The sequence below is a fragment of the Sciurus carolinensis genome, chromosome 2, assembly GCF_902686445.1.
Source record: "Sciurus carolinensis chromosome 2, mSciCar1.2, whole genome shotgun sequence".
Classification (NCBI taxonomy): Eukaryota; Metazoa; Chordata; class Mammalia; order Rodentia; family Sciuridae; genus Sciurus; species Sciurus carolinensis.
This window is the reverse complement of record NC_062214.1, coordinates 4,303,911-4,330,369: the sequence shown is the minus strand read 5'-3', so window position 1 is coordinate 4,330,369 and position 26,459 is coordinate 4,303,911. Positions and strand designations below refer to the sequence as shown.

At 45.3% G+C, this 26,459-nt stretch overlaps 1 protein-coding gene across 10 annotated transcripts; it reads left to right on the top strand.

Moving 5' to 3' along the window:
* The first annotated feature begins 1,087 nt into the window (after nt 1-1,087).
* Nucleotides 1,088-25,531, top strand: Stx16 (syntaxin 16). Of its 10 annotated transcripts, none has more exons than XM_047538787.1 (10): nt 1,088-1,926; nt 9,543-9,554; nt 15,604-15,719; nt 15,842-15,949; nt 16,510-16,650; nt 17,453-17,618; nt 18,587-18,678; nt 19,186-19,329; nt 20,457-20,537; nt 22,723-25,531. In XM_047538787.1, the coding sequence occupies exons 3-10, from the start codon at nt 15,657-15,659 to the stop codon at nt 22,825-22,827; spliced, it is 900 nt and encodes a 299-aa protein (XP_047394743.1). In that variant the 5' UTR covers nt 1,088-1,926; nt 9,543-9,554; nt 15,604-15,656; the 3' UTR covers nt 22,828-25,531. The 10 variants fall into 10 exon arrangements, with proteins under 10 accessions (XP_047394743.1, XP_047394739.1, XP_047394736.1 ...); XM_047538785.1 differs by having other exon boundaries at nt 1,848-1,977; XM_047538783.1 differs by lacking the exon at nt 15,604-15,719.
* The last annotated feature ends 928 nt before the right edge of the window (nt 25,532-26,459 follow it).

Below are 26,459 nucleotides of genomic sequence, written 5' to 3'. Positions count from 1 at the left end.
CCTGTCCTTGCCACCGATGCGCCCGACCCTGCTCGCTGGCACCCTCGACTCTTTTATGCGTCGTTATTTGCCTCAAAGACACTCGTCACATAGATTTTTAGTTACACCAAGAACGCACAGAAACGGCCTCCTTTAGAGGAAAAGCTGTGGTCCCCGCGCGTTCCCCTGCGGGCCTGCGGGAGCCAGGGGAGCGGCGGACGCCGGCCGGTGTCCTCACGCGCGGGAAGGCTGGGGACAACTGCACGTGCGGGCCAAGGTTGCCGGCACACGCAGACCTGCCTGGCCCGGCTCGCGACCCCGGCTCGCCTGCGTGTCACCGCGCTCGACCCCTGGTGCTCTACCGGCCCCGCGGAGCCCCGGAGTTCGGCTGGGCGGGCAACGGCGGGCGGGCAAAGTGGGCTTTCTTTCGCGGGGGGCAGTCAAAGTTTTCAGGGAAGTTTTCCACTTGAGAACCACGACCCTGCAGTGCCCCCTACAGAAAGCGCAGCTGGAGGGTGGGCGCCCCGACGACCCCCGCCGGCCCGGGCGGCCTGGTGGCCGGGAGCACGCGCCTGCTTGCCTTTTTCCCTCTGGTTGTTTTTCTGATACATCTTTTTTTTCAGAGTTTAAAAAAAAAAAAAAAAAAGTGAGAGAGCGAGTCGCGCCGCCGCCTGCAGTGGAGCGTGCTCGGCCTGCAGAGGCAGTCGTCTCCCACTTTTCCTCTCCCGCCCCCGCTCCGCGCGGCCAGCGCGGCCCTGCAGGAGCCCAAATTTGCCTGCCGCACAACTTCCACTCTAATGCGGGCGCCAAGGCCCCTGGCGGCGGCTTGCAGCGTGGGGGCCACACTGCCGAGGCTCAGACCGGCCGGCTCTTCGGTCTCAGCGCCAGACCCACTTAGGGAAAGGGAAACCCGGCACCCCCAGAGCACCCCGGGAGAGGGCGGAGCGCTCCCGCGCCAGGGCCAGGGGGGCAGGGCACAGGGGGGCAAGGAGCTCCCGCACCCGGAACGTTGCGAGCAAGGCTTGCGAGCGTCGCAGGGGGGCACTCGCGAGGGACGGACAGGAAGAGGGCCAGGGGGGACGCCAGAACCCGGGACCACAACACGGAAACGGCCCGGGGCTGGGCTGCAGTCAGATCCGGGGATGGAGGGAGCCGGAGAAGAGGCGTGAAAAGGCCGGGGAGGCAGGCCCTGCTGACCTCCTGGAGGCCGGCAACCTGCTGGCAGTGGAGGACCAGGCCACTCAGGAAAGGAAGGGGTCAGGAGGTCGGCTGAGCGTTAGCAAGCTCGGTCGCTGAGGAAGGAAGGGAGCTGCAGGCGCTCTGTAGTTCAGGGCTCGGGCCTGCCTCGGGTTGTCCACGCTGAAACCCAGAGCAGGCGTCGCGGGGGAGGGGCGCGAGGCGGGGCCCGGCCTCGGGGCGCTGCCTAACGCCCAGGACCCACGTTAGGGGTACGGGGCGAGGACCTTTGGGGGTCTCAGCAACTGAGAGTGGTAGGGGGCTTCAGGTCCTCCCAGTCCCCAGCCGGATTGGCGAGTTAGACGCTTGTAGATCTAAGGTTGGATTGGGGTGGGGTCTCTGGGACGTTGGCTCGCTACGCAAGGATTGGGGGGATTCAAGTGCTTAGAGATCGAAGTCAGGTCTTGGGTAGGGGGAGTCAGACAATTGGAAAGCCTAGGTGGTTATTTGGGGAGGGGTCTTTGCGCTTTGGCGGAGCGCAAAGCTGCGCCTTTTCGTCTTTGGGCCTTGTCAAGAGAGGCTTCTGTGAAAGGGTGGGCCGGCTAGGCCAGACCAAGAGAAAGAAAGTCAATCAATCAAGAATATAAGTGGGCGGGGGGACCCTGAGAGGGGGGTCACAAAGGGTGAGACATGGCCACCAGGCGTTTAACCGACGCTTTCTTGTTGTTGCGGAATAATTCCATCCAAAACCGGCAGCTGTTAGCCGAGCAAGTGAGTAGTCACACCACCTCCAGCCCTCTGCATTCACGTAGCATTGCTGCGGTGAGTCTCCCGGCGGCCTCTCCGACACACGCACCGTGTGCACTGCGGCTCTGCCTGTCTGTCTGTCTCTGTCTGTCTCTCTGTTTAAAAAAGAAGAAGAAGAAGAAAAATAAGACTCAGGATAATACGGTCTCGTGGCCAGGGTCAGAGGGCCGCTATAACCCCGGCTGGGGAACGGCCCTAGGCCCCTGCCCCACCTCTGTCTTGCCCTCTCACTTCCGCAGCCCTCCCAACCCTCCCCCTCCCGCCTTCGTCACGGCACGACCGGCGGCTTCCAATTTACATATGTTTTAACACGAGGATTTGGAAGCCGTAGGCTTTTCTGAAGCCTTCTTTTTGTTTTGTTTTGTTTTGTTTTGTTTTAAGCCCCCCCTACACCCTCATAGTGGGCCTCACTGGGGCCCTGATGATTGAGTTGCGGCATCGCAGACCCAAATTCTTGCAAGTGAACTGTTCCCTTCCCCCAAAGAGGAAGGAGTTGTGTTGTTGTTGTGTGTGTGTGTTTTCCACCCCTTTTCTTTTAATGGCCTCGAAGCCCTCTGTGTGGCTGTGTTCCCTATGAATAATTGCTTCACTGTTTTTCCTGGGGGCTCATGTTTGTGGACTGCAAGGTGCTAGGCTCTTCATTTTCCATTTCCCAGACAGGAAATTAAGCTTTCCCCTCCATTCGAACTTTTTTAAAAAACATGATGTGTATGTGAAAATTAACCCCTCAAAATAGCACATGTTCTTTTGATTTTTATTAACTAGAACCTTCACTTAGCCTTACAGGAGAGGTGTTTTTTTTTTTTTTTTTTTTTTAAAGGAAGGTCCTAGGAAGATTTCTGTTTTAGGTTCGTTTCTGATGGGGGCTAACTTTCCTTTTCTGAGCTTCAGTTTACTGCTCTTTTAAATAGGGGGCTGGGTCTGGGGGATCCAAACAATAATGTTGATTATTAGCTCTGTAATATCTTTAATTGAAAAGTGAAGATACAAAGCTAGTTGTACTAGGGGGCTTACCTGCTCTAGCCAGACTAGGTTTCAATGGAAACATCACTGGAATATGGGGAAACAGTCTCCTCAAGACCTGATTCTTGGGGATTATGCTTGAAAGAGAGTTTTTGAAATCCAGCGTTTATTTCACCTCTTATGATATTTACTGCCTTTTAATTTTTTCTTTATTATTTATCCACAATGCTAAATAGAAAAATTATGGCAAGTGTTGTAATTATGGACATGTCTATCAAGACAGTTTTTCCTTTTTGTAAGTCGTGGTGGAAAATATCTTTAACCATGTTACTCATTGAAAAGCGATTTTAAGCCGTGTGTGCACTTTCAGGAAAAAAAGGATGTAAACTTTGGTCAAAAAGCATAGAAAGCAAGGACTGAGTATATTGGGTTTCTGTTTACTTGCGTGAGAATTTGAAGGCATTTTTTATTTATAAAAGGAAAGAAATGGTATTATACAGAAATAAATGTAAAGATGTCAAGCACAGACCCAGGCTATTTCTAGCGCTAATTTTTGAAAAGAGTGTCCTGAAATAAGCCAAGAAATAGAAGAAGCGGAACAAATGAAATTCCTCAATGGATCTTTAGTTATGTTAAATAGGAAGAATTGCATGCTCTTTAAATGACTTGATTTTGTGCTTCTTCGTAGGGGAAAATACGGAACTAAAACCCGTGTTAATGTTTCTGGGGTCTTAGTTTTAATTGAAAAAAACACCATTTAAAATTTTTCAATCATAAAATGTTCCACATACCCTGAACCTTTGTGTAACTTGAGAATTTTTTCTTCCTATTTTTTTAACCTGTAAGTCAGATGGTTTAAAAACCTGATGTCTGAGACGGGCTGCTTTTTAAAAGTGCATCTCCGGGTCAAACCACATTTGAAAATGATTTTCTAAGTTAGACAAAATTTTTTTTTAATATGTAAACTAAGTAAAATAATTAAAAATGAATACCTAAATTGTACAATTTGGAAAAAATAGCTATTTCAGGAAATGAACAGATACATTTAGCTAATTCAGTTTCTCAAAAGTAGATTTCTGAATCTTACTAAATACATGTTTTAAGTCAGAACCTTAAAAATATTTTTTATGTTACACCATTGAAAATATTACATGCCTATATTAATGGGAGCATTTTAAAATATTTTTCTGATCCTTAAAAGCAATCGGACCATTTCAAATATCCGTGTAGTCAATTCAGACTCTAAAAAGTAGATTCTGCAATCTAACAAAATTAGTTTGTCTAAGTTAGAATTTTAAAACAAAGCACATTTGTGAGTTTTGATTGTGTACATTAGACGCAGCATGCCATCAATTTCTGCAGTGTTTAGGGCAAAGCATCATACCTTCTGTTTGCTTACGAGTGATTTCACAGAAACCATTTCTGCGCACACAGAATCAAATACAACCAGGTGTGAATATACATAGGAATTGCAGTTTTTCACCTTTTCTGGACATTAGAAAAACATAAACATTTTGGAGAAAAAGACATGGCTAATGTGATTTTTAAAAACTGTGATTTTTAAAAAACAAATTCATACAGTGTTCCTCACTGCACATCTAGCTCAAATATTTTAAAACCTCACCTCTGACTTGGTAATTTTAAAGCCATATAGCAAATCAAAACTCTTATCTGTCAGATTTGATATGGACTAGGTATTAGGAGATACTAAGAAATTACTAATTAATTAAAACTAATTAAAATTGTTAATTTTAGCAGAGATGCCTACTGAAGTGTTTCGTAGTGAAATGTCAAAACGGCTGTTACTTATTTAAATACTTAATATCCCTCAAAAATAGAGGAAGCCAATAAAGCAAAATGCAATTAGTTGTGAAGTCTAGAGGTGAATATGTGAGGGGATATTTTACCATTTTACATACTTTGTATTTGAAAAGTAATAAATAAAAACTTAAAATAAATGTTTGTCTTAGAAAAATAGAACAATTAAAGAGACAATTTCTAAATATGTATATCTAACCTTAGATGATTTAAAAGGGAAATAACCAAACACAAGACTTTAACTTAATTTAAAAAATTATAACCTGAAATTTTAAGTTCATAATTAGAATAAAAACTGTAGAAGTTAATTTTGGTGGATTTATCTTATGCACAATTAAAAATGAATCACCAAAAATAATTGATTTTTTAAAAAATGTAATGCTGGATTTTTACAACCCTGTTTGAAGGAAAAGCTGCAGAAATTGATTGCAAAGTGGCATCCGTGTGTATGTGTGTCTCACACACACCTCGAAACAAAGCATACCTAATGCTTTATCTCCAAAATTTAAACTCACATTTTTTGAATACTAGTTTGAAGAAAAAGCTAGAAGTTCTTTGGTGGTGGAGGTTATCGTAGGTACCGATACATGCATTTAGGTTTTTGCAGCACTCGGGCAAATGTGTCACAAATAAGCAGGAATTTAAATATGTCACAAATAAGCAGGAATTTAAGCTTTTTGTTACATGTCAAAGCAAAAAGCTTCAAGGGCCAGGAGGGACCTAAAAGTCATTTGGCCCAGTATCTCCCACCTGTGAAAACTGCCTGCCGTTGCCCATCGCTTTCAGTGACAGCGGGAAGAAATTCCAGGAGCTCGTCATTCCACACCTTTTACTACTGAAACGTCTTTTCCTTTATTGACTTCAGTTATGTCTGTGTCTCCCAGCCTGTGGTCCTAGTTCTACTTCTGTCCCCAGGGTCTGTGACACAGGAAGGCTCTTTTTCCTTCTGCATGATGACACTGAAGCCTTGTTCCCCAGTGGTTTTTTTTCCCTCTTAGGTTTAGAAGTCCCGGCTCAGACGAATGGTTTAATTTCTTTCCTAGAAATAAGGTCTAGTTGTTCTGTATCTTTTTTTAAATTTCAGCACCCAAAACGGAACAGAATTCTACGAATTAGTGCTTTTTGTAGCATTAATATTAGTAAGACTAATTGTAAAAAACAGACTGGGGTTTGATTTTAGTCTCAAGGAATCCCACTTTTTGGCAGTTGGTTCTCTTGCACTCTGCTTTGGCCTCAGTGTTGGGCACCCCATCATGTTTATGCCTCAGGGCAGCATGAAACAAAGGAAGGAGCTTTGGACTGTAGGTCTGGGAATTCAGGGTGAGTCCCACTCTCTTGCAGACTCTTTTGCCTCATTTATAAATTGAGAAGTTTGAATTAGGTGATGTGTATTGGTCGTGGGTATTCAACAGTTGTTTTCTCGAGTTCTATTTGAGTGTGTTGTTTCTCTTGACCAAAGCACACAGTCTTAGCTTTATTTTGAAAAGGAAAAACCCATAGTCAACAACAGTGGTGTAGCTGTCCATTCATATTTACTGACAAGAATCCTGAGAAGTAGCCTGGATATTGTGCATAAAGAACTTGTTGAAATTCTATCGCTGAGTGTGGATTTTAAGACAGCCACTCATTCAAGCAGTTACAGGCAGTTTGGCTTCAGGAACCTGAAATAGATGTATGAGTTCAAGAATCATTAAAAAGTGTAGTAAAGTCTTGAATGAATGAGTGAAAAGTGGAAGTTGAGCTGCTGTTCATTTGATGAGATGCTGTATGGATTTGTGTTTTCTTTGATCTCCTGTAATGAATCTAATGCAGGGACTGGAGCTACCTTGGTAGTGTTTACCACTTAATCTATGCTCTGCTTTAAAATAATGCATAAATCTATAAATGGAAGCTTGAGTTAATTGGTCTTAGATTAGTTTGAAACCAGTACATTATTTTTAATAAAATATGTGCTTTAAGAAGAAAAGAATAAAATAAGGATTAACTATAGGTGAAAGAAATCTGAGCTCCTTATTCAGTCTCGACTACAATATTAGCTAGGACATCACTGAGTTCTTACTGTGTGCCTGGCACTGGTCTGAGCCCTCTCCTCGAGTGACCTCATGCCATCCTCACAGTGCCCCACCTCCCAGGTGCTCGTGATACAGTGTGGAGACTGAGGTAGAGGGGTTGGAAGTTGGCCAAGCATCACCCACCTCACGAGTGGGGGGCTCTGGGCGGAACTGGGCCCACCTGGCTGGAGCCAATGCTCACCTCCTGGACACACTCTTGCTGGCTGTTTCCTGGGATATGGGCTGTAGACCCTGGAAATGAAAGGATGTGTTAATGGGTACATTTCTTTCTTTGCAGTAGGCTAGCATCTTTCTTCATCTCTGCAGCCTTCCTTGCAGAGTGAATGTTCTAACTTGCAGAGTGAATGTTCTGAGTCTTAGTCCAGGCTGTCTGTTGGAAAATCAGTTCTCTGTCTTTAGAATCCAAGTATGAAATCATTGTATATTTCTCTTTAGATCTATTTGCTTTTCTGCTTTTAAAGATTCCATTTGAGCAGTGAGGCTTACTTGAGAATAAGGGTACTTTGTTGGATAAAAGTGAAGCTAACTTTTATTTTGGCAGTAATGGAAATAAAGTAAATATCACTATAGCATAGACCTGTATTTCCAACTAATTTTGCTCAACTTTTCCAGACTTCCTGAATAAACACAGATGGGTTTCCACTTATTTTTCAGTTTTATATAGAAAGTTCTTTAGACTATAAATTCCACATGCTACTTGGAGTTTTCAATATTTGCTTGATTTCATGCCATTGGTAGGTCAGAAACTTAGATTTAGACATTATAAAGATTAAGAAGCTGTGGATGTGTAGAAACGTGTGTTCATTCAGCTATATTTTGTTTGCTCCTGATGTTGATCCTAAGTGTTTTCATTCAGATCTTCACTAAATGTCCTGGTAATTTTGTGGCCGGGGTTTTGAAAGCCTTCTGTTTTTAAGTAGCAAAATGGGGGGGGTGATTCTTTGAAAAGAGGACCTTCTGAATTTAATTCCTGATGTGCTGTGGCAGCTGCCTGTTACAATAAGTCCTGAATTGTTAATAAAATTGGAGAAGCCGAGGATGGCACGAAAAGAGGTCTGGACACCTGGGGCTGTCCCCATCCTGACCATCAGCAGTGCATTTGTGACCTCAGGCAGTGCATTTGTACATTTTGAAACTTAGTTTTCTTATTTGTAAGGAAAGAGTTGTTTGTAGTCCTAGAATCTCACGGCTGCAGTTTTACCTCTTATCATCTAGTGATTGTAGAAATCGAAAGATCAGGGTGTATGTGCTCGGGCTCATGCATAGCAGAGATTTTGACCGGGGTTTGCAATGATACTTTGTTCAAAGATTAAATGCCAAGGGGCTGCTGCCAAGCTGGAAGAGGCTGCAGCAGCCACACTTAGCGTTTTTTGCCTTGCCTCGCATCTGGTTTTATTGATAAAAGATGTCCTGCTTTCTTGCTGGAAATGTTAAACTATCAAACAATCATTTTTTCCTTTTTAAAGTAAAAGGTAATGAGAGAAGATTTCCTTTGACACTTTCTTCTCTCGTATCTTCTGGCACTACCGTTAGGGTGTGTGTTTATAAATACAGTTCTCCTTTGCTCTCAGCAGATTGTAGGAGTGAGGAAGGTTTCCAGGTTTCTATAGTGTCCTCTTTTGGAGTTCTACCTGGAGGAGTGTGGTTTGAGTACATCTTATTGCTATCATTGTGTAGTCATGTTTTGGTCCTGATAGACCAACTTCATTTACACTATTAATTTTTAAATAAGAATGTTTTGTGTGTGTTTTTTTAATTTTCTAAATTTACTGCTAAACAAAAAAATCAAAACAGTTGATTATTGAAATTCACCACTAATTATTTCCATGATCAATACTGTAAAAAAAAGACCTAGTAGTTTAGATTATCTGTCATTAGTAACTGTCTGCTCAGAAGATAGAGTTCCACGTTGATGTAAAAAGAATCTAGTTAGAAATGGAAGCTCAACTCGAGCCCTCCCCACCCCCCTCAGACAGCTCTCTTTACCTTTTGTTTCGTCTTATTTGCTTGCTTTTATAATGGCCTTATAGATAATTGTGTGCTTTCTGGACTGATAATAATACATGCCAAGCAAGTGTTGAGTTTTTCTTTTATATTCCCACCTGTGTTTTCCTGGGAAAGAGTGGTTTCTCGGCTCTCTCAAGCTGTGTCTGCAGGATTTCCTTTGTAGAGCCCGTGTGGTAGGGTCGCTCAGATATCTGAATACAGCTACAGACAGTTTTGAGGGTTGTTCATTTTTTAATTTTGTTGCATTTGCAGGGCTGATTTACATGTTAACATATGCATTTATTTGACAGAATAACATTACATCTTAGCTTGTTTTCTTATTTAATCTTCCTCAGAAAATTTAGAATGTGGTATGGAATGTGATATTTGATATTAATGAACAGTTTAACCAGTATACTTTAGTGAAAACAGAGTGTTTTTTTTTAATTTCCATTGTGTTTTAATTTTTATGACTATGATTTCTTGTGTCCTATTTCCTTTAACAAAGCAACCACAGTAAATAAAAATACAAATACATATTGATGTAGCTTTTATTTTTTAGAAAGGAAGAATCAGAATGGAACAGTTTTAAATGCCTTGACTAGTGGATCTTTGTTTTTAGTCAATTTAGAGTGTCTTAACACCTGTTTTCTCACCTGCCGGTGCCTTGTCTATCTGCCCCATGCCTTTCTTCCTGCTCTCCCTACCTGGACCCACCTGACGGCAACAACACCTCTGCAGGAGCTGGATGAGGTACTGTGTTTTGGATATTTTTGCATGTTAGGTGATCTTAGTTTATAAATACCTCTTCTTCCTAAGGTCTTGGCTCATATGTAAAATGCTAACAGACATTGTATGTGTTTTAGCATTTGTTTTGATCACTTTCTAATGTGTCTAACAAGGTAATGCTTAGATCTGTTGAGTGTCTTCACCCCGAGTGAGCCAGTGAGGAGGAGGTGGTAGGGGGCAGAATTTGCTCCTCTTGGGAGGTGTCTCACCTTTGGAAGCAGTGAAAGTTGAGTGTTTTCTGAAACATGAAGTAAGAGAGGAGTGATACGGTGGCTCAGGTCTACCTGAGAACATGCTGTGTCACAGAAGCCCCAGTGACTCTCGACCTCTTCCCAGTTTGTCGTGGCTGGGACGCACAGGCTCGTGGAGCTTGTTTCTGGAGCTGGTGTTGGAGAGCGTGTGCACACAGGCACCTTCCCTGTAGCTCTCTTGGAGAGGTCGAGGGAAACGAGATGACCCTGCTGCGCTCGTGCTGGGCTCCCGTCCATCTCCGCACTTCTTACCAGGGCTGACTCCTGCAATAAGTGACTGGAGGAAGGGCTGGTGGGTCTGAGTTCATGGACTTTACGGTGAGCTGGGAACAGGACTCCTGCCTTCAGAGCATGTGGGTTCCTAACTGGCGGACTAAGATTGACCTAAAGATTCAGAAAACCTTAACTAGCTGATAATCCACAACTGAAATATTCATTGGGAGCCCATTAAATAAATCCTGCAGTGTCCTTAGTCCCAGGCTGTCTTCAAGGCTGTGTAGGATGGGCACCCAGCCCCACAGCTCAGTGGGAAGGAAGCTAGAGGCAGAGCAGTGGGGTTAATGTGAATCTGGCCTTTCACCCCCTCCCTTTTTTTTTTTTTTTTTTTTTTTTTTAAATTCTGAAAAGATACACAGGAAACCAATAGCAGTGAATAGCTCCTGAGAGAAGCTGGACTGGACGGGATGTTCCCTTTGCACTGCACACCCTTTCTTAGGGTGGAGGGATGCACTTGCACAGGTGACTTTTGTCACTAGAAACAGTTGTTAAAGCACACTCTCAGCTGGAAGCTCAGTGAACAGGTGCTGCTAGTCCTTGGTGGGAGCTTCCTGCCCTGTTCAGTAGCTTCCTTGCTAGCACCCAGCCTGGGCCTGCAGAGGGAAGAAGGTAAGGATATCTGGGGTACAGTGGACATGGAAGGTTTTGCTGACCAACATCAAGCACTGTTAAGGCTCTGGGGCACAGAGTGCAGGCAGTTTAATATAAAATGAATGTTACTCCTTACTGAAGAGTTGGCAGGGCTAAAACCTGTGACCCTCACAGGGTAGTGTCTGATGAGGGAAGAGAGCAAATACAGGAAGGACTCTGGGTGAGGGGACTTGCCTGGGGCACATGGTGGCCCCGCTTGGCAGAGGGTGAGCCCTCTGAATCCGTCCCCTGCTTTCCCACTTCCTTGCTTCCTCTTCAGGCAGCAAGTGCAGAGACTCTGCCGTCTAGCTAGTGAGACCTTTGCCTTTCCCAGACTCGGCCTCTGGTGACCAGAGGTCCCAAGTGCAGCCCCTTTCTCTGCTTGTAGAAGGAAGTGCAGTGTGACAAACTCCTGGCGCCTGTCTAGTAGTCTGTACCTCGGGGTGCACATGGCCACCTCACCCCCTTGCGCATCTCACTTGCCACTTTTTCTCCTTCTCTAGCACCATTAGATTTTTCATGAAGTGTCACTTCCAGAATCGTATGACCTGTTTCATTTTCCTCATCCATTCTTTCCATTCATTTACTGCTGACTCCTCCAGCTAATTGTGTGTTCGTCACTGTGAAGTGCCAGGTGCCAAACCAGAAGCTGGGATGTCACTGAGATGGTATGCAGAGACTCCATGTGGGCCCCCAGAGAAAAGGCCTCTTTCTACCAGAGCATGATCCCTCCAGGGCTTCCTGCAGGTCACCCTGGAAGTTGGTCACTCTCCTACTCAAACCAAGAGCCCCGGAGAAACCACCTTCATTCTCAGAAAGCTAAATAAGATGTCCTCTGAGTATGGGACCCAGCAGCTGCCAGTCTCTCCTCCAGGCAAGTGCCTGGCCTCTGCTTTGTCCTCCTCTCTCATCTGCTTCCCTCCTATGACAAGTAATCTAAATGACTGGGTTTCTAAATTCAAAATAGAATCTCTGGGAAAAAAAATCACAAGATGTAAATGTCAGGTCCCCAAACCACATAGCTTGGGGAAGGCAGGGTGGAGTATTGGGTGTCTGGGTCCAGGCCTCTGATCATGTCCGTGTGGCCTTGAGAAAGTCCCTGAGCCCAGACTTGTCCTTTTTTTTTTTTTTTCTTAAAGGTGTTTATATTAGTTAAGAAAAAGGAGTCAGTGAAACTAACGATGTTAACATCAAGGTGGGTGATTCTCAACTTTTTTATTTCTGTATTTTTGTAGTTTAAAAAGTTTTGTCATTTCATAATCAGGAACAGTTAAGTATTTTTAAAAATTAGCACACGTTGAAAATACCTAGTGCTGACGTGGATTTTCTCATCCCCTGCCTTTTCACCCAAGACTGTTAGCATGGAGTCGCTGGGTGGCAGGCCCTGTGTTGTGTGCTGTGTGCTGTGCGCTAGGCAGGCCTCTTGCAAGCCAGAGTGGCCTTCTGGGCGTGGTAAATGCTCCTCTTCAGGCAGTTCGGTAGTCAGTGCGTGTGGCCAGGCTTGGTTTAGTTTTTAGCTCCCTGACTTTGCCTGTCTCTAGGAGGCTGTGCTGTGTCCTTAATCTTATAGTGCACTAAATCAGCCTGCACTCCCAGACGGGATTTAGAGAGGGAACGAGCATGTTCCTTCCATAGATCAGGAATTTGTCCACACTGTGCTCTTTAACAGGACTAATGTCCACATCTGAAGTGGATCAAGGGCAAAAGATGAGACTAGCAAGAAAGCCATTTCAGGGTGCTGTCTGGACCTCTGCTGTTTTCCTGCATTTCCACGGGTTAGGTAGTACACCCTGTGGTTCTAGAAGGACAGTCACAAGTTAAAGAGAGAAGCATTCTTGAATTCTTAATTGTCTTAAGTACAGTCCCCTCGCCTCGCCCCAGTACTGGTGTTTAAACCCAGGACTTCGAGCGTGCTAGGCAAATGCTCTATCACCAGGCCATTTCCCTGGCCCTTTCTATTTTGTTTTGAGGCAGAATCTTGCTGAATTGCCCAAACTGCTCTTGAACTCCCAGTGCTCCTTCCTCAACCTCCAGATCGGCTGGGATCACAGGCATGTGCCACCACACCCTGTTGTACAGCTTTTATAACATTTTTTTCTTGTTTAAAAAATAAGGAAAGTTATTTTTTTCCCACTCAAAAAGTACAAGTTAATTAAGAAAAACTTTAATAACCAAAGTCATATTTTTAGAGGGGGGATCATGTTGAAATTAGGGAAAGATGAATAAAATGAAAATTTGGCAGTTTTTTAAGGTCTGCATGGACTGGGATGGCAACTGAAAATAAGTGTGTATGCTGGAATTTCAGCAAACAAGAGAACATGTTTTTAAGTGGCATGTGAGATTTCAGAAGTTGCAAGGGTGACTATTTGGGACTTAAAATGTATTTTTATGTTCATATTTGTTCCATTTCAAGTAATTGACATTTATCCTCAATTGTTTTCCCTTCCCAAAACACCCTGCCTTCTTTTTTAATAGTACATACTGTGATACACAGTACAAATTGGTACTGATAAAGGAAATGATACATTCTTCTCAGTAGGACAGCATTTCTATCATGGTGAGCTATAGCTATAGATGCTATCATAAAGGGGACAAATTGTTGGCCATTTGAAGCTTGCCTTCCCAAAGAATGAGCTGTTCTCTCATTGGCTAACTCCTGATGTAGTGTGCGGGAACATATACATGGCTGGGTGGGTTGGTGACCCAGCTTTCCTGGAGGGACTGCCCTGTTAGCCTGCTTCTGTAGGACCCTTAGAAAAGTACATTCGCCCGGTTTTGATTTACATCTAATTTGGGGGAACACATCTCTTGTATAAGTAATGCTTAAAAGAATTGAATTCACTTTAGCTGTTACATGTGGTTTACAGTTTCTTATTTGTTTTAGATAAAATGATGTTAGTCACAGTACAGGTAAATTTTAGTTTAATGTGTATTTGTAAAAGTGAAAACATGAGCTTGGAAACAAAATCATTATAAATAAAACAAATCATGATTATTGCTCTGTTGAAATATGGCATAGTAATAGCATCTGGTGGATTAGATAATAAACTGGTATAGTGGAAAATCTATGGCTCATCACAAGGTACCTTGGCAATTTTAGATTTTGCTGTATAAACAGCTGGAGTAGAAGTTCAGGTTCTGCTTGAGTGCAGCAGTTACTCCCTGTAAGTACACCTACTGTGTAGCTGGACAGTGTGCTGGAAGGTGGACATGCGGTTTGTCCCTCTGCCTTAGTGTGTCCTCCACAAAGCTGGATGCCCCTCTGTGGCCTTGGATCAGGAGCATAGAGCAGTAAACAGCACTGCCTCTGATTGTCTGCAGGCAGGCCGCCTCTGCCTGCTTCCTTACCCGTCGGTAGGGGAAGCCTTGTTTTCCTGATGCCCATGTGCTCTTGCGGAGCCTGTGCAGTTGCTGGGGAATGAATCAAAGTTCTGGGTTTTGTCATTGCTTTAATCTGATGGCTTGTCCTGATTCATTTTCTTAGCAAATTGCAGTTATATTTCATGAACCTGACAGAGTGATTGGCAGCTTGTAGGGTGGAAGGGGCTTCTGGAATCAGCTGACCCAGGTTTTAATCTGTCACATAATAGCTCAGTGGCCTTGGGCAAGCTACTTTTCTGAGTTTCAATTTCTGTATTTATAGATTGGAATAATAGTTCCTAGCTCACCTAGTTTTTGTGAGGATTGGAATAATAAAAAGAATGTGAAATTCCTATTAGTGAACTCTTAAAAACAAACAAAAGGTGGTGATGGAGGTGATGAAGAGTCAGTGCAAGTTTGGATGATGAGCCATTTGTTTAGGAGTGCAGGCAACACTGGGCCTGCAGCTCCAGGCCTTGGATCAGCGCAGTGCCCTGAGTCACTGGAGTCTGGTCCTGTCCACGTGTGGTCCTCGCACAAGACATGTTCCCTGAGTGGGTGTGGTGCCCGTGGTGCCCAGGATGCCCAGTGCACAGCAAGGCAGAGCCCTGCTGCCAGGTTGGAGAGGCGAAGGGAGCTGGATGGCGAAGACTCTAGTTTGCTTTTAGGCATTTTGCCAGGAATGCTGTTCAGTATTTAGGATTTATTACTTGAAAAGTTCTTTTAATCTAGACTTTTCCCTCGTGATTTTTAATTTTGTCTTACTTCTTTTTTGTTAGATAAGCAAATAAGTATTTGCCAGATGAATAAAAACATGAATTTAGATAATTGAAGGGAAGAGAGAAGAAAAGGAATACAAATTCCTCACCTAGTTCTACAGTGTGATTTAGAAATTTACAAGAGTATCATCTATAAAGAACTTTTATGGGCCATTTTTCAATATTTTGATTTTCCTTGGAATCTTCTGAAATTGCCATTTAAAAATTCTGAACTCTGGAGGTCACCTCCATACCTCCAAATCCTTTCAACCCATTCAACTGCCTCTAAAAAACAAAAATAAAAATCAAACAGCTTAACCTTGCAAACTTGTAATTTCCTCCCATTCTTAAAAAGAGAGAGAGAAAAGAAAAGAAATATTAATACCATTTCAAAATAAGGGGAAATGTTGCCCCTGGGCACCTAGGTGAGGAGAGAGGTGACAGGGTGGGACTGCACGTTCGTGCTGACAGGTTCAGGCAGTGTTTTTGCACGTGGTTGATGATCTCCTGACAGAGATAACTGAATCAGTACTGTTTCCAAAATAAACTGAGTGTTTGTAAGTAAACCTTGGTACTATTAACATTTTGTATTAGTTTCATTTACAGCATAGGATTTCTTTTTACTTGTATCTGATCGCATTAATTGCAGAGGTTCATGCTGTTCTATTGTAGTTCTTGGGTACTAAGAGGTCTTTCTTTTAAGGATCTTCTGTTGACTTTTTCATTACATTTCTATAGCCAGATCAAGTCAGATTCATGCTCACAAGTATGCCCAAGGAAATTAAGAACTGATGCATGAAAAGATAGGAAAACAGTTCCAAATCCTAAGTGTCAAAAGCAAGTTTATGATACAGGCAAGTGCATTTACTCCTACATTTCTTTCTCTCTTTAGGGAGCCACATTTAAAAGGGAGGAAGAGTTTCCTTACCTAAACCGAATTCAAAAAAATTTTTTAATGTCCATTTTTTTCCTGTAGCTTGCTGATGACCGTATGGCACTGGTGTCAGGCATTAGCTTAGACCCAGAAGCAGCAATTGGCGTGACAAAGCGGTCACCTCCGAAATGGGTGGATGGAGTAGATGAAGTAAGTTGAATGAGAGTTTCTCAGTGTCTCGTTTTTTTTTTTTTAAGTAACAATAACAACACGTTTTAAGATATTTGCCATGGGGACTGGAGTTGTGGCTCAGTGGTAGAGTGCTTACCTAGCATGCATGAGGCACTGGGTTCGATTCTCAGCACTGCATATAAATAAATAAATAAATGTCCATTGACAACTAAAAAAATATTTACAAAAAAAAATTTAAAAAGATAATCTGCCGTGTAAACTATTTGGTTGAGGGTCTGTCCCTAGAAGTACATAAGCTTTGGGTTTATTCATTTTACATACCACATAATAAAAGTATGTGTTGATGATATGACTTTAGTTCTAATGTTAGTGGTAACTACCCCAAATTATAGAAAGAAATTGAAAAGCTGTACAAGGACAAGCATTTAATTTTTTGGTAACATGATTTGAAGTTGCTCACATGTTGGTGGGCCAGCAGGTTCACTGAGGACCCAGCTCCGTTCTGAGTATAGCTGATTGTCTCAGTGGCACAGACACCTGCCAGGCATCATGGAGCTGTGGTGACTTCATTTATTCAGATACAATACGACGTTGGCCGGATTAAACAGAAGATGAAGGAATTAGCCAGTCTCCATGATAAGCATTTAAACAGACCCACCCTGGATGACAGCAGTGAGGAGGAACACGCCATTGAAATAACCACCCAAGAGATCACACAGGTGAGGCCACAGAGGGTCCTGGGAAGTCGGTGGCCATCTCCAAAGCCACTGAGTGTTGCCACTCTACACCAGCTGGTAGACCGTTCCTAGAGTTTCACTTCCCAGGCTGCAGTTCTCAGAGGAACTACAGTGGTGCTGAGGGCTACCAGATAGCAGCATATGTGTGCAATGTCCTAGGGATGTGGGAACTATTGTTTAATTGTTAGTGGATACTGTTGTATACTGGTTAAATAAAAATTAGATTCAGAATAGGATGGAATTCAATCTTTATTTTTAAATAAACAATTTCTGTCATATACTAGTGCTTAAAATTTTATGGTAAAATACAGTTCTCATAATTGAAAAGAATTGGCTTTCTAGAAATTCTTTTTATAAAATGTTAAAAATTTTTATTGGTACATTATAATTATACACATTAGTGGAATTCATTGTAAAATGTTAAATTTGACTGATTTTTAAGTACCATGGCTGTGGATAAGTGTTAGTGTTTGTATTTTTATCTGTTCGAATCTCCTGTTGCCTGTCATCAGAGGAGTGTCCTCACATGGGAACCGGGTCGCTCCAGGCGTCCCTCCAGCTCCAGCGTCCTCCTGTAAAGCGGGAGGGAGGGCAGTGCGAGCACCTGCCTCCAGGTGTGCGTGTGGGGCTCAGTGAGAATAGTGCAGGGATAGCAGGGTCGCTGGTAAGGGCGTGGGGCTCAGGCAGTGTGGGTACTCCGGGCACGCGGGCTGGCGTGCACGGCACCACCCTCCTCTCGGGAGTGGCGGAGGCCATCCAGCCCTGAGCCTGGCCCTTCTCTCAGCTCTTCCACAGGTGCCAGCGTGCTGTGCAGGCCCTGCCTAGCCGGGCCCGCCGGGCCTGCTCAGAGCAGGAGGAGCGGCTGCTACGCAACGTGGTGGCCTCCCTGGCCCAGGCCCTGCAGGAGCTGTCCACCAGCTTCCGGCACGCTCAGTCGGGCTACCTCAAACGTGAGTGCTGCCTGCCCTGCCAAAGGGTTACCGTTTGTTCTCTTTTGCTTCCTTTTTGGAACTCTTTCTCTATTTAGTCCTGTACCTTTTCATCACATTCACACCTTCTGTAACAAAAGGAGTTCCCCTCCCCAATTAATCAGAGGGTCCTAGAGTAGTTGGCATCGAAGCAAATGTTTATTCTGTCTCAAGCTCAAAGAATTCAAAAATCAGCCTAGCACATTGAAAAAACTTGGAGTTTTCTAGATGATGACGTTGAGGAGCTGCTAATAAATAGGTGAAAAATAGTTATCACGTGAAGCCACATAACAACTAGAGTATCTGAGAATGCCTGAGAAACCTTCTTGAGAGTAGTTTGTAAATCCTTCCTGCTTCACCATCGACTTGTTCATCGTACCTTTTCTTCCTAAGCGGTTCAAAGCTAAACAGAGTCCTCATTCTACGTACCTTGTAAATGGGGGTTTTCCTTTATTGTCATTGCAGCCAGTCAATAAAGTCCCCAACGTGCTCAAAACAACAACAACAAAACACCTTCCCTTCCCTTGGACATCTGACAATATTTATATTTTAATTCTATTGTCTCTGAAATTTGATCAGTGTTATTTGAAACTCTCACTAGAAATGCTCCTAGAGAAAATATTGGTCTCGTTGTTGTTAATGTTTTGTAACAGCAGTTAGGGTAAACGTTTCTCTTGCCCTCGGATTCTCAGATAAAGCTTGTGTCATTTTTGTCTTGGCATCAGGTGAACTGTGCACAGCTAGAGTGCGACTTGTCCTGAGGGCCTCTCAAGGCTGGCACACCATGGCATGTATTAGTGCCCTCCTCCCACCCCCAGAGCCGTCTTCCCTGAAGCTGCTAGGAGATCTCCACTTTGTTGAGTTTTACTGTAGATTTCCCCTTTTTAGTGGTGGAACAGTAACCAGAATGGTTTACATATTCGAGTAAAGTGGATTCCTATCTATGATAGGCATGAAGAATCGAGAGGAAAGAGCCCAGCATTTTTTTGATACATCAGTACCACTAATGGATGATGGAGACGATAATACTCTGTATGACCGGGTACGTGAAGGGGCTGCAAAAGTGACTGCTGTGCCTTGGCACTCCTCGGCTTCCTCCTGTCCTCGACCTCAGCTCCTGTGCAGCACAGTGCAGTGCAGCATGCTCTTGGCTCCCAGGCCACCAAGTGGCCTTTGCAGCAGGCGGAAGAACAGCCATGCTGTTTCTTCCTTTCCAGAATCCGCAGAGAAACCTTGTGGTCTGCTTTCCAGAAGTGTCAGGAAAGCAGTGTCACCCCGCTTTCTTGGGAAGAACCCAAGGAAGCACAGGGTCATCCCTGAGCCCTTGCATGGCTACAGACTGGGCTTCTTTCTGTGTCCCCTGCTTTGGTGACAGTGCCATAGATCCCGCTGCTTGGGGGAATTTGGATCTTTCCTGTTACGGAAAAATAAGTGCTTATTGTCATGTGCTTTATAAATATATTTTCAGAATTCATTTTCTTTAAATGATGTCTAAGCTGGCATGCCATAGCTTTCCCAGTGGGGAAATTCCGTACTGTTGTTTTGCTAGGGCTTCACAGACGACCAGCTGGTGCTAGTGGAGCAGAACACGCTGATGGTGGAGGAGCGGGAGCGAGACATACGTCAAATCGTGCAGTCCATCTCTGACCTCAATGAGATCTTTAGGGACTTAGGAGCCATGATTGTAGAACAGGTATGCAGGTTTTCCTCTTCCATCTGTGAAGTTTCCTGCTGTAATACGCATCCTTCTTTGAAGTCCTTTGATCCTATATTTCAGTCAGGAAAAGATTTGAACCGTGCTTGTGTGTGTGCACGTGTGTAGGTGTGTGTACAGATAAATGCATAGTAGGTATATATTTACAAATGATTTACATTGGCTGCTATCTTTCCCTCTAAAAACATTAATAAACTCCTTTTCAGATAAAAAGAAATAAATAGAAGTTCTAATATTCTCTGCCTCTACCCCAGGGCACTCATGTGAGCCCACTACTGTGGGGACCTGACCAAGCCCAGCACTGATTCTGGCAATAGATAAGATTTCCTTTCTAATTTTGGCAGGTTATTGTGTAATGGCGATTAGAATCACCAGCTTTCAAGTAGAATTAAATTGTTGTTCACCGTTAAAATCTGATTAGGGCATTTTATTATCTTGCCAGCAGGGATTTGGGTCCTGATCCCCCTGAAGCCAAGTGCAGGATGGAGTGTTGAGGCCACAGGAGGTCCAGTTACATTAATTACTGCAGGCTTCCCGATGGACGGCCACCTCTCCTGACCTAGCGTGTTTCCACTGAGAGTCCTGCTCTCCCTGCAGCCTGGGGTCCCCTCTTCCTACAGGAACCAGGAGATCAAACAGTTAAAAACACTTTTCTGGAGGCCAGATTTTAAACTGTAGTTGGTGGATTGGAGCTCTCTGTGCTCTGAGCCATGGAGACACGCGTTCATGTTTGTAGACGTAGTGGTTAGTGAATAGATCTACTCAGGACTTGGTTAGTGTCCCTGGCGTCACTGCCTTCTTGTATCCATGTGTCTAAGGGCACCAAAGTTGACCCCTTGCTGCCCAGAGTCCATTTCCCAAACCAGCACCTCAGGTTGCCAGCCTTTCTTTGTCTGAGTAGATTTCACTGACGCAGCCCTGTACTCTGGGGGCAGGGGCCTGATGTTGCTTGAGGTGGACTCCTGCACTGCAGCGGGAGCCCTTCACCACATGCTCAGGTAAACAACATGCAGGGAGGATGTGTCCATAAATGTGCATGTCTTTTTGGAAGTTCATTTTCCTCAGCTGCGACTGCTGATTGTGTATATCTGTCCTTTATTACTCAGGGTACAGTCCTTGATAGGATTGACTATAATGTTGAACAGTCCTGTATCAAAACTGAAGACGGCTTGAAACAGCTTCATAAGGTAATAACATCTTCCACTGGTTGAGAGTTGCAGGAGATGTCAGTAGATCTGGAGTGTTTGAGAGGTTCCCTTCCATGATGGCTGTGCTCACCGTCCGGTCATGGCCAGCTCTCTGCGGTCCTGTCAGTGCCCACCACCATTTCATTCAAGCCACCATGCTAGTGCTTCTGCCGTTTTCTGCAGTTCACTGATCTAGATGTGCTGCAGTCAGGGGTCACATGTTGATGCAAACTCCCTTCTGTGACAGTAAATCCTGAAGGGACTTGGTTTGCTTTCCCATTTCCACCCTCCCCAAGTCATCTCTTATTCTCTTATGGGGAAGTCTGCCTGCGAGCCGCTGCTGACTCGGGCCCCTTGCTGGTGGAGAGTCCCTCTGGAGAGAAAAGAGGTCTCATTTTCTCTTTAATTACCACAGCAGGGCTGTGCATCACCTCGAGAAGAGAGAAGTTTGTGGAAGTGAGAGTTCTGACGCTCTCATTCTTTGCTAATTCGGTGCCTGTTTCAGGATGTTTTCATGATATTTGTTCATTTCTTTCTTTGAAAAAAATCAGTGGGAAACATCTTAGAAGTCCCATGCACGAATACTGCATGCACATGTTTTCTTTAAAAGGACTGTAATAGCGCTTCACAGATAAAACAAATTGTGTCCACTTCCTTGTATTGTGAGACCCAGGAGCCACACAATGAGCCTTTTCCCAATTCACTAACACAATACGCTGTTACCATTCTGAAGGGACAGCCCATATGGCCACCTGACAGGAGCAGGTTAGGTTTGCAGAGGGCCCAGCCTACAGTCTGCCCCAAGGTGCTTAACGGTGGCTGGTGCGGGAGGGACTGAAAGCAGCACCCAGTGAGGAGGGAGGTGTACCTTGCCCTTGCAGAGGGTGTTTAAGCATTTAGATTAACTCGGTTGCCAAGCCCTGTATATTAAAGTGAAAATTAACTTTAGTTTTTCAGTGTAATACCCAGGTTTTGATATGCTGCTGCATTATGCATTGGTTTTGAAGTTTCTTAAATAAAAACTAGTGGGACATGTTTTGCATTATAACGAGGACAGAGGGGGAACCTTCCCGCAGGAATGAGCAAACCAGGGGGAACTGGAAATTTCCCTTAAGTTGTGTTGTCTCCATCATTGTGGGGGCCTTCAAGTCTGTTTTTGACATTGGCTTCCCCAGGCTTGGGCTTGCTCATTAGGACGGAAGGTGTGCACCCTTGTCCCTCAGGCCTCACGTGGGCAGCAGGACCAGGTGACTGTTTACTGGCTGGCTCCTCTGAGGATGGCTGAGCCTTAGGAATCACTTGCACTCTCCTGCCATTTCCTCCCAGCTGAGAAGGGGCTCCTACAGGGGGTGGCTGGGCTCACTGAGAAGTTCAACTACCATGCAGAAGGCTGGGGGTGGCATGGAGGTGACAGAGGAGATCGATGTCCTTGCCAGGTCTGCTCCTCCACCCTTGATTGCAGTCTGGAGGGGCCTGTGCTCTCTGGCGTGCACTTTGGCCCCTCACCCTCCTGCCCTCCAGCACTCCTTTCTCAGGGGCCGTCCATGGCAGCAGCATGTGGCCTGCGGGCATTTCTGCACCTCTGGCGTGGTAGGTTTCCACTGAGCTCTCCAAGTGGAGCACAAGGGAAGAGTTGTGGAGGGTGCGGCCTCCCCGGCTGGGTTCCTAAGAGCTCCACTCTTCCTCATGAGCACCTGGCACTGGGGGGCTCACTCAGGTGGGCTCTGCACACAGCAGCTGTGGAGCACTTGTAAACCTGTTTCTGTTTCAGAGGATGAATTTTTTTATTTCCAAGTTTGGGGGAGGTTGAAAGTGGGCCTCCACTATCTGTCCCATACCTCCTGGTATGGGAACTGTAGCCCTCTGTTCCCTTTCACAGGGAAGGTGGCGTGCATTCGTTTCCAGACGTGGGGCTGTCCGCGAGACTGAGGAAGCCAGAGTAGGGTGCACCTGACTCCAGAGGCACATTCATTGGCATCTCTGCAGCCTGTGTCTTAACAGCAGATCCCATCAAGTGTGTCCCTGAGTCCAGGGTTAAGCTGAGGGAGGGTTAACCAATGTGGCCTGGCCTTTAGCAGAGACGTCACTACTCGCCACGCAGAAAGTACCAGAAGGCTCTCTTCAGAAGGCAGGGCTACTGCGTTTGGGTTCTGGGGATGATGGCCTCTTTCCTCCTCTCCTGTAGGCAGAGCAGTACCAAAAGAAGAACCGGAAGATGTTGGTGATCCTGATACTCTTCGTCATCACCATCGTCCTCATTGTAGTCCTCGTGGGTGTGAAGTCTCGCTAGCAGCATTGGGATCTCATGCCACTGCGTCAATTTCCTGGGTGTGGGGGCTCAGCCTGCGCCCCCCGGCTACACAGAGCTGCATCCACGGACTGCACGGGCACCGGCCCTGGGCCCGCCTCTGCCGCTGCCCCTCGCTGCACTGGCGCCCCGCGTGTGGCAGTGGGCCTTCGTTTCCATCTCTGTCAGGATGCGAGGACCTTTGCTCTCGTGACAGGGTGGAGGCTGGTTCTGTGCTCAGTTACGATTCATATTTTTAGAAAGTGAGGTGAGTTGGATGTTTCTGGCGCTGCTGCGGCTGCTCGGTGTGTACGTCTATGTGCTATTTTTTTAGCAGTCACGTCTGAGCAGTGTGTTAAAATAATTTTTGGAAAAATTTTTTTTAAACCATCTGGTTTTTAAGAAATTTGGTACCAAAAATTTATGAGTAGAGGCAAAAATGCCTCTTCATCTTTCTCTCTGTTTTCCAGTTGAAACAAGCAGAGAAGTCCTTTAAGAATTTATGATCCTCTCCATTAACTTAATTCAGCTTTTCCATCACTGCTAATGATCAGAGTAACAAAGTGTGAAAAATAAGAAGCCATCATTGATGTTAATTAACACATTTAGATGGGCCAGTTAAAACAGCTTCATAAGTTTAAATTAATTGTAAATAGAATATTCCTCATTTAAAATTTTTGCACATTTCTACTGTAAACCAAAAGGGGTTACTAAGCAGAACCACCTCAGTTGAAAAGTTGGTGATTTGAGCCAACCTCCCATTAAGAGGAAGCTTGACAGTGTCATGCGTGTCACCAGGCTGAGCCGGTGTGTCCTTGCCATCCCTAGCCATCCTCACTCCGTCATGTGCATACTAACCACATAATGACCTGTTCAAACCAGACTCCATCTAATGAACTGTGAATTTACACAGAGGCCGTTTTAAACGGGTCACCCCATTTAGGATTAGTGGATCTCAAATTATTAACCAAACATCACTCCATTTCAAAGTAAAACCTTCCACCAGTGGTTTGATTTATGGGCTTTTCCGTTGCCACTCAGCAGTGCTGGGAAAGTAGGCCTGCTCCAGTGGGCGGCGGCTGGGAAACCCTCCTCCGTGAGAGTGGAGAGCACGTCGCCAGAGTAGGACTTTGTTTCCCTTGTGCTGTCGCTGTGGTGCCTGGGTTCCAGGAACCACGGGGCGCCATGGGCAGCGAGAACTCTGAGGCCGCTCGAGTTTTGCTTGCCCTGTTTTAATTGATCCCAGTGTAATTTTACTGGCCTTTGTGTAATTTTTTTATTGCTTTTTCATTGTTTCTACTTCTCTTAAAATTTTTAAGAAGAGCATGACCCCATTAAATGTATTACATTTTACTTGAACCGGTCACATAAAATGCCTCTCTGGAATTGACTTTGAAGTGGTTTCCAGAAATATACACTCAAAGCTATAGAGACTCCAGTCATCCAAACAAATCGTGGGCTTACCACCCAGCCCCCGCCCAGCCTCCCCTTCTCTCATTGTGTCTGCCTCCAGGCCGGGCGGCCTCCGGTTTCCTCACTGAGGTGGGTGTGGAGTGATGAGCTTCCACAGGTGTGTCTGGCATTCCCTGGCAGATGTTTATAAAGGAAGAGGAGTGGGTGCCCCCCTGCATCTCCAAAGCGTGGGACTCTGTAGACCCACCCCTGGGGACCCCATTGATTTCCACCTCACAGTCAGACAAGGGGCTCTTCCAGTTAGGGGTCTTGCCTCAGAAGAGATCCACTAGGCTATGCTGGATGATCGTAAGTTTTTTAAAGTGCAGTCTTAGCAACCCTTGGAACAAAGGGACCCTTTAAGAAAGGATCTCCACTTATTTATACTTCCCTGAATAGGGTGATTTGGGTTGGTTCCCCCCCCCCCAGCCCATAATGGATCTGATTAGAACGTATTTTCTGGACCTCATGTGGGGAGAGGGGACTGGCCCCTTGTGCCTGCAACCAGTGCAGTGCTGGCCAAGCCCAAGCTGTCTGCTGCTGGGACTGGACTAGGGTCCCAAAGGTGGAAGTGGATAGGCCCAGCCCAGAGCTGGCCCAGGCTGTGCACTGACTCGTGAGGTTCTCAGAGCACGGCGTTTTCTCTCGGGCCTGTGCTCGGGGAGGTGAGCCGCACTAGGAGGCACGGGGAAAGCCAGCAGTCGTGACCTGGGGCCTCAGGGCAGCGCTTTCCTTTTCCAAAAGGCGGGCCTTCCAGCTGGTGTGTTTCTCCTGGCCTGGAAAGGGCCCTCTGGGACCCTCTGGCCCAGCCTGGACACGCACCCTCTTCCAAGTGTCCAGGGCCGGCCCAAATGGAAGTGGCCACCACCCATTCTCCCAGGTTTATGGTCTTCCCTGAGATTGTGACTGCAAACTGCTGTGTGTTGTTCTTGTCTGTCCATTGGTGGTGGGGGGTGCTGGCTGGGCCATGCCGTGTGGAGCAGTGTCTGACGGATTTACCGCTCTCTGCTCATCGAGAGAGCATTATTTATTTGTTTTGACACAAGTGCTTGCAGTGTTTTATCCCAGCTAATGGCTTCTTAAAGGTAATAAAACCCTTCAACCTAATTGGTCAGATAAGACTTTTTTTCTTGTATGCTTAAATAAAGCAATTAGTGAAATGCTTCTCTCCAAAATGAGTTTTTTTGTCCTTTTTTAAGAACTAATTTACTGTCACTGGAAACTTTTTGTACAATAAAGCAGTCGTGTAGATTAAAGAACATCCTGTGGTCCTGGCATTAATTTTAACGGTGGGTTTAACATTTCCCTCAGATGTATTTGTGTCGGGGGAGGGCCTGGTCTGGCCTGTGATCTTTGGGACTAGTGACTGTTTATCTTGTGCCCGAGGCCTTTGCCTCAGTGTCTGGAAGTCAGTCTGTCTGTCTAATGAAGGCTTTCAGAGGGACCGATCTATCTGCTATCCAATATAGAAAAAGGGAAACTGCCTTAAAAGGAGGTAATTATTTTTCTTCTGAAAACATACTTTACACACATACCGAGAACCGTTTGGTAATTTTTACATGAAACTGTAGTGTGCCCAAAGTAACTCTTAAACACGGGGTTCAGGACACGGGATTTTCTAAATGATTTTGAGCCTTTCCTGACCTGCTACACTGAAAACGAGGGACAGTGTTTGTCAGTTGGACTCAAAGCCAAGACCATTTCCTCCCCAAAAGGCTGGGGTAGCCCTTTGTCAAGAAGCACTAGCTCACTCGTGGACTCTGCTGGCAGGAGGTTTGCCATCGAATCGGAATGGGGTGTGCGCTGCTGTAACACCATAGTCCAGGTAGTGTCCTTGGCACTGGGCACTTTGTCCTGAGACCAGAGAAGCAGCAGCTGCTGCCCCCTGCACTCTGGCCTTGTTCTTTGACTAGAAATTACAGTTCACCCAATTTGCTTGTCAGCCATGGCTCTGCCCGAGAGTAAGACCCACTCTTGAAGGACAGACTTCTGCTGTAGGCTTGAGGCCGTTCACACTCATGGTGATCACATAAAGAAGTCCTCCATTCTGGCGGGTGGCAGGAAGGTGGCCACCAGCTCCCGAGTGCGCAGACTCTGCTACCTGTGTGCTTCTTAAGTGGCGACCTCTTGGGTTATGCTCCCAGTGGCGTTCTTGGCAACCCCACCTCCGGTGATACCATGAG